Source organism: Canis lupus, chromosome 15 (genome assembly GCF_011100685.1).
Source record: "Canis lupus familiaris isolate Mischka breed German Shepherd chromosome 15, alternate assembly UU_Cfam_GSD_1.0, whole genome shotgun sequence".
NCBI lineage: Eukaryota > Metazoa > Chordata > Mammalia > Carnivora > Canidae > Canis > Canis lupus.
In genome coordinates, this window is record NC_049236.1 from 45,330,641 (window position 1) to 45,340,969 (window position 10,329).

The window sequence follows — 10,329 nt, forward strand, 5'->3', positions numbered from 1 at the left end:
ACCCCAAATATTTTAATTTATTTAATATTTTTATTAGGCTTTGGAGATGCTCAACAGTTTATACTAATTAGACCCTCCAAAGCCTTTTGAAGATTAAGCAAATTGGACAACCCTTGTTAATTAGAACATAATTTGAAGTTTGAAATTATATCATTGATGAAGTAGTCTAATTAGTATGACGATGTGCTAATGGACCAGTGAGACACAGCAACAGTGGAGTTTGGCATGAACCTCTCCAAGGCTTACACAAAAATCCTCCCTCCTATACCGACATTAATAAAAGATTTCTATAGACTTCAGCCTTTCCACGATGACATACAATTTATAGTACACACAATGCATTAGCCCATAGTGCTGCTCAATTTTTTCACTATTATGAAAACTAATAAATTCGTCAAGCTGAATTAAGCATACAAATCAGATGAGGCATAGCAGATTACACAGTGAAGCGCGGTGTCTCCCGAGCCTAAATGAAATTTCAATCTAATAATTCCTTCCTGGCTCAGTCATAATTTGTTTAGAGATGTTGTTCTACTTCTTTCAAAGCGCTATTCGCACTATAATTAAATGATACTCAAGCTTTTAACTTTGATTTATTTCATTTCTCGAAGCTTGAGACAGTGAGAGCTGTACAATGTCATTTTTTTTTCTTTGAAAATTACCGTGGCTGTTGTCGAGGTAGAAATTAAACACCTAAGCATTTACGCGAACCGTCCAGCGCAAGCCACATTCATTCATGTCAACACCCCTTGTCCAGTCTCGTGTCTAGACTTCTCTGGTCTCATGCTCAGGAACAGTACTGGTGGGAATCCCCTTCAGTTACTATTTATTATTTTCCTCCACATAGTGGGGAGAAAGGCAAGCCCGGGGACAGCGCAGGAGAGCGCAGAGGGGTTAAGGACCGTGGACAGAGCCAGTGGCGCGCCCTCCGTTTCCGCCTTCCGAGGACTCCGGGGGACTGTGCTCCCAACTTGAACCTGCCATCCCGCTCCGTTGAGGTTAGGGGTGAACCGGCGGCCCCCCACCCTCTCCGCCGCGGGGCTTCCGGGCGCTGACCACTCGAGGGCCCCCCCTTGCCACGCTCCTTTCCACTCTGTTTTGTCCCAGCGCGCGCCAGCGCCTCTCAGGCCTGCCGCCTGCTCTCGCACCTGCTCGCTTTCCCCAGGCACCCTGTGCCTGCACCTGCGCCCAGTCACCCTGGTCCGGGTCAGGCCACCCGCGGACTCCAGTGTCCAGTCTCAGGGCCTCCTCATCCCTCGGCTCTACTCTACTCCTTCCACGCTGTGGGGAGGTGACAGCAGCCCCTAACATCGAGGGAAGTAGAAGATAGGAGCGGGTTGGAGAGAAGGTGATGCATATGCGTGTGTGTTTGTGTGTGTGTGTGTGTGTGTAGGAAAGGTTGTCTCCTGCTTTTACAATTTGAACTAAGAGTGTGTGTCCACTTCTAAGAAGAGTGGTCTGCACTGGGACAGAAGTGTGAGCAAAGTGTTGGCTAAAAATAGGCTCTCTGCGCCAAGAGGCTGTGGAAATGAAGATAAGTGGGGCTTGTGCCAATCCCTGAGGGTGTGTGTGTGTGTGCATGTGTGTGTTGAGGTGCGTGGGGGTGTTCAGCAGCACATGCGCTCTGTGATCTCTGGCCCTGCCTCTCCCTCCATCAATTGCCCCTTCCTCTTTTGATTGTGGCTAATGAAGAATAATAAAATCAGTGGCAGGATTTGCCAGTGGATCCGCCCAAGACCCAACTCACACTGAACTTGGATACGGGGAAGAGGAGGAGGAAGATGCGGAGGAAGAGAAAAGAGGGTGAAGAGGAGTGTGTGTCGGTTTGGGGCGAGGGGGAGTAGACAGGGTTGCGGGGGGGGTGGGTGCGGGCGGCTGGAGGGGGGGGGGGAGTCGCATGCGCACAGGCGATCCGAGCTGGCTCCGTGGCTGTCCAATCCGCTGAGAGCTGCGAGAAACCGAGTGAGAGAAAGCCCTGCAGCCCTGTCGACCCCATGTCTCTTCGGCACCAGGCACCCGCCGGGCCGAGGGGGCGCAGCGCCGAGCGCCAGCTGCTGCGTGCACGGGGCGGAAGCGCAGAGCAGCGCGGAGGCGCTGGATCGGGGGCAGCACCCTCGTCCTCTCCTTTGGCGGGGAGCAGGAGATCGGGGTCACCAGAGCTGCGGGAAGGGGCGGGCCGAGTGGGGGCGGAGGCCTGGAACTTAGCGGTAAGCAGGACGGGGGAAGTAACCAGGTAAGAAACGTCCCAAATAGTCTGGGGTAAAAAGCCCACCCAAGGCTGGCTTGGCCCCAACTTTATTCAGGAGTTTCTTTTCCCTGCGCGGCGGCGACTGGGCGGAAGAAGCAGGAGGGGCTGGAGGCCGGCGCTGAGCTCGGCCGGGCCGCTGGAGCGCAGACCCGGACGGTGGGGTGGGTTGAGCTGGGACACCCGAGTGAGTGAGAGCGGCGGGGCGCCGGCAAGGGGCGGCGGCCTCACCGCGCGGGCGGGGCCCGGAAGGGGAGGTGGAGGGCGCGGCGGGGAGAGGGGGGAGGGTGTCTGGAGAGCCGAACCGACCTGACTCCAGAGGGAGCAAAGAGGGAGAAGGGGCGACGCTAGAATCCTAGCAGGAGAGACGGGCGCTTCCAGGCAGGGAGGGCGGAGGCGCGCGGGAGGGAGGGAGGGAGGGCGTGGGTAGGGGGCAGGCGCGGGGAGAGGGAGTATAACTCGGCGGCCGCGAGGCGCGGGGGCAGTTTCGGGCGCCCAGGTCTGCAGCCAGCGCCTAGCCGAACCCAGCAACCCCCCAGATTGACGGCGGAGCCGGAGGAGGAGCGCGTAGTCCCCGCAAGGCGCACAGAGCTGGGAGCGGCTGCGGGAGAGCGCAACTTTGCATTGCCCTTCCCCGATCCTGCGCTCACCCAGCACTTCTCGAGAGGGTCCCGGCAGGCGGGACCAGTGCGTGCGCTAAGGACGAGCACCCGGGCGGACCGGGAAAATGATGATGATGTCCTTGAACAGCAAGCAGGCGTTCAGCATGCCGCACGGCGGCAGCCTGCACGTGGAGCCCAAGTACTCCGCACTGCACAGCGCCTCGCCCGGCTCCTCCGCGCCCGCGGCGCCCTCCGCTAGCTCCCCTAGCAGCTCGAGCAGTGCTGGCGGCGGCGGCGGCAGTGGCGGGGGCGGCGGAGGCCGTAGCAGCAGCTCCAGTAGCAGTGGCAGCAGCGGCAGCAGCGGCGGGGGCTCGGAGGCGATGCGGAGAGCGTGTCTTCCAACCCCACCGGTGCGTATTCCTGCATAATCAACGCTTAAAGGCACATTTTGACAGCCCCCTTTATCTGCTTGATGTTTTTTTCATGTCTGCACAGCAAATCACCCCACACCTCCAACCAATTTCCCCCCTCTCTCTCTCTTATGTATTCAGCGGGTCTTTTCTTTCATATTAATTTTTATGACCTGGGATGTTGCCTGTGCGCGTGTTGTGTTGTGTTGTGTTTGCAAGCTTACTTTCCTCCTCCTCGTGCACTCGGCTTCTCTCAGTGGCTTCCCTCCTCTTCGTCTCACCTGCTTACTTTCAGGATTATTATTATTATTATTATTATTATTATTATTATTATTATTATTTTAACGTGCTGGGAATGTTGTAGGCGCGGCGGCGTTGTCGAGCGCTGTGCCGGGGCTTCCGGAGAGAGTGCGCACAATTCCCTGCTGAGCGTAATGTGTGCCTTTTACTTGCAATTGCAGAGCAATATATTCGGCGGGCTGGATGAGAGTCTGCTGGCCCGCGCCGAGGCTCTGGCGGCCGTGGACATCGTCTCCCAGAGCAAGAGCCACCACCACCACCCGCCCCACCACAGCCCCTTCAAGCCGGACGCCACCTACCACACCATGAACACCATCCCGTGCACGTCGGCTGCCTCTTCCTCGTCGGTGCCCATCTCGCATCCGTCCGCGCTGGCGGGCACGCACCACCACCACCACCACCACCACCACCACCACCATCAGCCGCATCAGGCGCTTGAGGGCGAGCTGCTGGAGCACCTGAGCCCCGGGCTGGCCCTGGGTGCCATGGCGGGCCCCGACGGCGCCGTGGTGTCCACGCCAACTCACGCGCCGCACATGGCCACCATGAACCCCATGCACCAAGCGGCGCTCAGCATGGCCCACGCGCACGGGCTGCCCTCTCACATGGGCTGCATGAGCGACGTGGACGCCGACCCCCGGGACCTGGAGGCGTTCGCCGAGCGCTTCAAGCAGCGACGCATCAAGCTGGGGGTGACCCAGGCTGATGTGGGCTCCGCGCTGGCCAACCTCAAGATCCCCGGCGTGGGCTCGCTTAGCCAGAGCACCATCTGCAGGTTCGAGTCCCTTACGTTGTCGCACAACAACATGATCGCGCTCAAACCCATCCTGCAAGCGTGGCTGGAGGAGGCCGAGAAGTCCCACCGTGAGAAGCTCACCAAGCCCGAGCTCTTCAACGGCGCGGAGAAGAAGCGCAAGCGCACGTCTATCGCCGCGCCGGAGAAGCGTTCGCTGGAAGCCTACTTCGCCATCCAGCCCCGGCCCTCCTCCGAGAAGATCGCCGCCATCGCCGAGAAGCTGGACCTTAAGAAAAACGTGGTGCGCGTCTGGTTCTGCAACCAGAGGCAGAAACAGAAAAGAATGAAATATTCGGCCGGCATTTAGGAGACCCTGGGTCTCTCCAGGGACAGCCCCTCCTCATCCCCTCTTTTCCCTCCCTCTCTCTCCTGCCTCTTTTCTTTCCACCTTTGGCTACCAGAAACAATTCCAGTAAATGTGAATCCGGAGAAAGGGAGGACTGGAGAGCGAGCGAACGAGCGAGCAAAGGCCAAGCCCGGTGAGAAGGTGAACCGGTTTCTCAAAGGAAAGAAAAACAAAAGAAGGGATTTGTCAAGTTGTAGCAAAGTTGTCCCCTTTGACCCCACCCCATCCGGAAAAGGCACCTCGGCTTCTTCACAGGAAGTCTGGAGCTGGCTGTTTGCAGAAAGGCAGACGAGACAGCCTTTTAAAAGGCCCCCAAAATGATCAAGTAAGATTTGTTTTTATTCCTAAAGACATCGCCCTTGTTCAAGTTTAAAAGTACACTTTGCAGCTATTTTTCAGAAATAGAAATCGATTCAGGACTGAAACTTTAAACTAGAGTTGATGCTTAATGTGATAGAGACATCTCTAAAGTATTTTGAATTAAAAAAAAAAAGATGGCAGATTTTCTGCATTTACACTGTATATTATATATATATTTTTATTGTGGTTCTTACCCCCCTCTCCCTCTCCCAAGTGTTAATGCTTAAGAAAGGAGTTGCGCCTGCTGTGTTCACTGATCTTGAAAGCTATTAGATTATTGCCGAACAACCCTCTGTAAATTATTAATTTATCTCTCTAGCAACTTAATTTGTGCACATTCTAATTAATTAAACTTTAGTCTAAAAAACGGGGGAAACGTATGGCTAGTGGAGTTAAACAATTTTATGTTTATGAATTTTTATGGCTCTCCTCTTATACTGTGTTCCTTTTGGCCTATTTGTATATTCTCACTTTGAATGACGATTGTTTTTTTCCTTTGTTTTTACTGGTAGTGTTCTGATTTGTGAGTCGACACTCAGTAATGGATGTCTTAATCGTGTAGACCTGATTCACTGTCCAAAGTATTGTTTACTTTGTTACATATTTAATGGGGGATTCCCACATTGGCCCCACTACACACGCGCTCTCTCACTCACCATTACACACACACACACACACACACACACACCTCTAATGGAAGAAAAGAAGTGAAGCAATTGGAAGCATGACTATGATGCATCATTTTCTAGCTTTAGGTGCATTTTGCCACTTGGTGTTTGCCCTTCCAGATTCTAAGATTCCACCAAGGTATTTCAATCTTCTTGTTTTCAATTGCTTTGTTGATTACATTTTAACATTTACAAGAATCCTTCAGTTTTTCCTTTTGGAGGTTTGTTTGTAGAAAAACTAATCTGAACTATAAGAAAGACAGTGCACTGCTTGTAAATTCACATTGTTTGGTAGAATTCTTTTGGAACAACAACAAATTAGGTACATGGTGACTGGTACCTTATGTATTGTAAATATTCCATTCAAAATGATGCACATATAGATATATTCTTACAAATTTTGCTGTATTGCTGTTCCATTTGAGGCTCTCTGAAGTCTTGAGTTCTGTATATGACCTGCTTTCTTGTTTCTTTTTTTTTTGTTGTTAATAGATGGTTTATTTACTATGGTAATGTATTAAGTTATTTTTGGTGTTGTTTGATTGTCTTTCATTGAAAAGATGATTTTAATGTTTTATTGGCAAAGTATGCTGTTTTTTTCATTAAAATATACTATTAAAATTAAATGGCTTTTAAAATGTGATGTTGTTTCAGTCATTTATATGGAAATTATTTTGATGGGGGATTTTTTTTAAAAGCAGGAGCATTTTGATTTATTATAGAGTTGCTATCATAGTCTGATTTGGATTTAGTAGGGGCTGTTTCTCTAGGAAGGTGCAAAAGAACAGGGTTTATAATAGACCTCTAATAGCTAGAGCTCATCTTACAGGGTGCTTTGCTTTTCTGTTCACATGAGACTGTGATATTTGGCTCTACATACCTCCCTTTGAATCTCTTCTCCAGATCTATGATAATTCTGCAAAGAGAATCTTTGTGAGCAAGGGTATTACATGGGTAAAAGGAAGAAAGGAACTCTGTTTAGTTTTCAGCAGCACTGGGAGACTGGGTGTGGCAAGAGGCCTATTTCTGGGGGTAGGACACCCTAGTTGAGGCCTAGGGGCTGGCCCATCATAATTCTCAGTTCAGTCACCACTCCTGGAAAGCAGTGTCCCAACCAGAGCAGGGAGCACTTAGGTTACTGGGTTATAAAGTAAAGTACATCTCTTCCTCTCTCTCTCTTCCTCCATTTCCATAACCTTTACACCAACTTACATTCTGTAATAGGGAAAGTGGGTGGCAGAAGAAATCCTGAGTGGTTAGAAGGAGTAGAATTAACCCCCTTTCTATCACTCACTCAGACATCAGAGTTGGTGGAAATCTAATGGTGATCTGGCACAAAGAAATTCTGCCCTTTGACATACAAACTTTTTAAAATTTTTAATCCTCATTTAAAAATACTTCCCCACCCATATTAGGTTACTTCCCCAACATATTAGGTTTTTAAAGGTGGGGTTTTTTTCGAGAAAGCTCTGGTTTAGATATTTGCATTATTAATGATGAGAACACCTTACTAATCTATAGGTCCTACAAGAGGAAGAACACTTTACTAATCTATAGGTCCAACAAGAGGAAGGGGGTTCCTATAGGGGAAATTCTGCTACTCCGAGCTGTGACCTAATATGGAACTTTTGGGGCATGTTTCTTATTTTGAAGATAAAGTTAGGAAATGTCCCATGAGTCAATGAAAATTGTTATAAGTGGCTCAAGTTGGGATTAAATTTCGTTAGAGAACATGATTTTCAGATGTAACAAAAAAAAAAAACCTGTTAGAGTTAATGGATAGTAAGTGGAGGGGCTTCTTTTTCTACAACTTAAGTAAGGAAGACACCAGAAGAGACAAAATCTGTGTGTCCATTTAGAAACAATGAGATATATTGTATAGATGCTAAAGGAAATACTGAAAGTTGTTGGGATTTAAAAGAATTGTGAATCCAGATACAGTGATATTGATGGTTTAATTTTATTCTTATATTTTGGAGGTTGAAAGTCCCATCTTCTACTTTGCCATCTATTCCTAGGTTCAATTTTCTTGAAAAATCTTTTCAAATAGCCAGCCCTTATCTCACTACAACTAGGTCCTGATTTCAGCACCACGGATAGTAACCACAGAACTTAGTCCTACTCCACCACAGGTTTGACCAAGCCCTGTCAGCCAGCTGGAGAACTTTCAGCTTATTTACTTTTTCCAAAGTGGAGAAAATAAGTTAAATGGCTTGAGTGTGTAGCAAGCCAACCTTGCTGATCTAGGATTAACATTATCTTTAGTAAGTAATACCCTTTCCCCCAACGTGGCTGTTATCTAAGTCTAGGATACGTGCATTAAGAGAAAGGGGAGTCCATTAGAAGACTGACAGGTGTGCTAGTGTTTTCTTTCTACAAATATAACATCTTTACATGAAGAGAAAAAAATGTAAAAGTAGTAGAAATTGGGAAATATATTGACAGAAATAAAGCAGGTATTCTTTAGTGAATTTGAAGTACATGGTAGCTTTCATGTACGCATGTTTGTCCAAGATTTTTATGACAAAAATGACATAATGTTAACTATCCATTTACTTCAACAGTTGAGAGTGAAGGCCTATATATTCCCCCTCATTCACTAAGTATTTTTTGTCTCCCATGTTCCTGCACTTTTAAAACTGTATCACAGTTTGAACTACATCTTCTCTATGTCATTACGAGACTAAATGAAACCTTCTTGCCTATAAGATGGAAACTATAGTCATTAGTTAAGCTTACTTAAATGTGTTTGTTTTATGGAAAAATCGGAATTTTAAAAAAGAAATATATTCTGAAAGTTTTTATTAGTGAGAGTTGCAGAGATATATCAGAACAAACCAAAGGGATTTGGAGAGAAGAGGTTTGGTCTTAAAGAAGAAAGTAAAGGTAAGAACAGAATGAATCCTGTATAAATGACTAAGAGATATTTATTTAGTATTGGCTTTCAAAATGCTGAAGTAGATAAAAAGCAAATTGTGGGTAAAGAGCCTTGTCATATCAATGAAATAATTTCATTAGCATTCATGACTCATTTCCTAATTTTTTTCTCCAAGGTCCACAATTACTATTTATTTAGAAAGAGATATTTTATGAATTGACTTAGCACACCTAGTCATCTTCAATTTGACATTTCAGAACTATGCAGTTTATTTTTTTAAACTTTTCCAAATGCAAATGATCCAATCTTTTTGTTCAATGCAATCATCTAAATCTAAACTATAATGGAATAAATGTCTAACAGCAAAGATCATGTAAGTGCTGGTTGATATCTGACTATTCTCTATACCAATTGTATTCTGATGTTATCCAGAAAAAGTGCAATTTCCTTTGGATATTTAACATTAAATAGTTGGTCAATTCTTCGTCGGATTACATCTCATTGACACATAGCTTGGGGAAAAAGAATGGAAATATGAAAAATCAAGTGAAATAATTATGATTTACGGTCCATATAATACTCTTCTACTTTCTATAAAGTGTATTTTAAAAATAAATAACGATACATAACTAACTCTTTTTACTGTCAAGGACAGATTCTGAAGCCTCTCTTTGCCAAGAGACTTGGAATTGGAGGCATAAAAATGCTTTATTTCAAGCTTTAAATGAATTCATTTTGATCTATCTATTGGGGACACTCTTGAGGACATGGTGCAAAAGACATTTTAAAATCCACTTGATTTTAAAAGGTGTATTATTCAGAGGATAAAACTTAAATATTTCCAACCATGCCATGGCAATAATTTTCGAAATTTACCTTTTAAATTGTTTGGTAAATTGTTTGGTTAAAACAATTTATATCTCCAGGTAAATAGTGCACATTAGAACTCAAAACTGTACTTCACTTTTCAGTTGGCCTTGGAGGGAGGGGCTGCAATAGAAGGGGAAAAAAAGTTAGATTGGTATTCTGATAGGACAAAAAGGAAGACAAAGGTTCCCGGATAGTTATGATGATAGAAATGTTCCTGAAGTCTACATTTGTCAGGAGACAGATTTATGGCAATGAGAAAAAAAAAATCACTAAATTTTTCCTGCTTTGCCCCTTTAAAGGAGCCTTTCCCAGTACTGAAAAGCTATTATGAGTGAATTAATAAATTACACAGCAAATTATTAAATCCAGATAATTACAAGGAATAAGTAAGTAATCATTAGTTATCTCAGCTAATTACTGTGGGTCAGAGCCAGCCGGAATGTGAAATCCTCCTCGGGAATTGAAATTAACTTTGCACAGTGAGTCTCTCTGCTTGACATCCCCAGTCTGTAGGCACATGGCAGCTCCCTTGTGAGCTAGTCTTTCTATTTAACTTGGAGAGAATAGAAATAAAATTAAGTGGCGATGTGATAATAGGAAGCTGCTCAGAGAGCAAACTGTGGGTTTTATCCTGTATTTTCAAGGCCTGCAGATGAAAAGCTTTATTTACACCAGTTTCAAAAAAATTTAAAGCACCCTTGTTGAGATAGATTCCCTGAACACACACACACACACACACACACACACACACACACATATCTGCAGTCATGTGGTATGACAGTCAGATTAGCAACACATGAAGAAGGCTCAAGAAGAAAAAATGTTTTGAGGTGTGTGTGTGTGTGTGTGAGAGA

The 10,329-nt window shown here is 46.0% G+C and overlaps 1 protein-coding gene across 1 annotated transcript; it reads left to right on the forward strand.

The window, feature by feature from the left end:
• The first annotated feature begins 2,972 nt into the window (after nucleotides 1-2,972).
• On the forward strand, nucleotides 2,973-4,660 carry POU4F2 (POU class 4 homeobox 2). Its single transcript, XM_038557609.1, has 2 exons — nucleotides 2,973-3,257; nucleotides 3,719-4,660. The coding sequence occupies exons 1-2, from the start codon at nucleotides 2,973-2,975 to the stop codon at nucleotides 4,658-4,660; spliced, it is 1,227 nt and encodes a 408-aa protein (XP_038413537.1).
• The last annotated feature ends 5,669 nt before the right edge of the window (nucleotides 4,661-10,329 follow it).

Coding starts and splice junctions, on each gene's coding strand:
- POU4F2 (XM_038557609.1), top strand. CDS start 2,973: ATGATGATGATGTCCTTGAACAGCAAGCAGGCGTTCAGCATGCCGCAC. Junction 3,258..3,718: donor CGTGTCTTCCAACCCCACCG/GTGCGTATTCCT, acceptor TTGCAATTGCAG/AGCAATATATTCGGCGGGCT.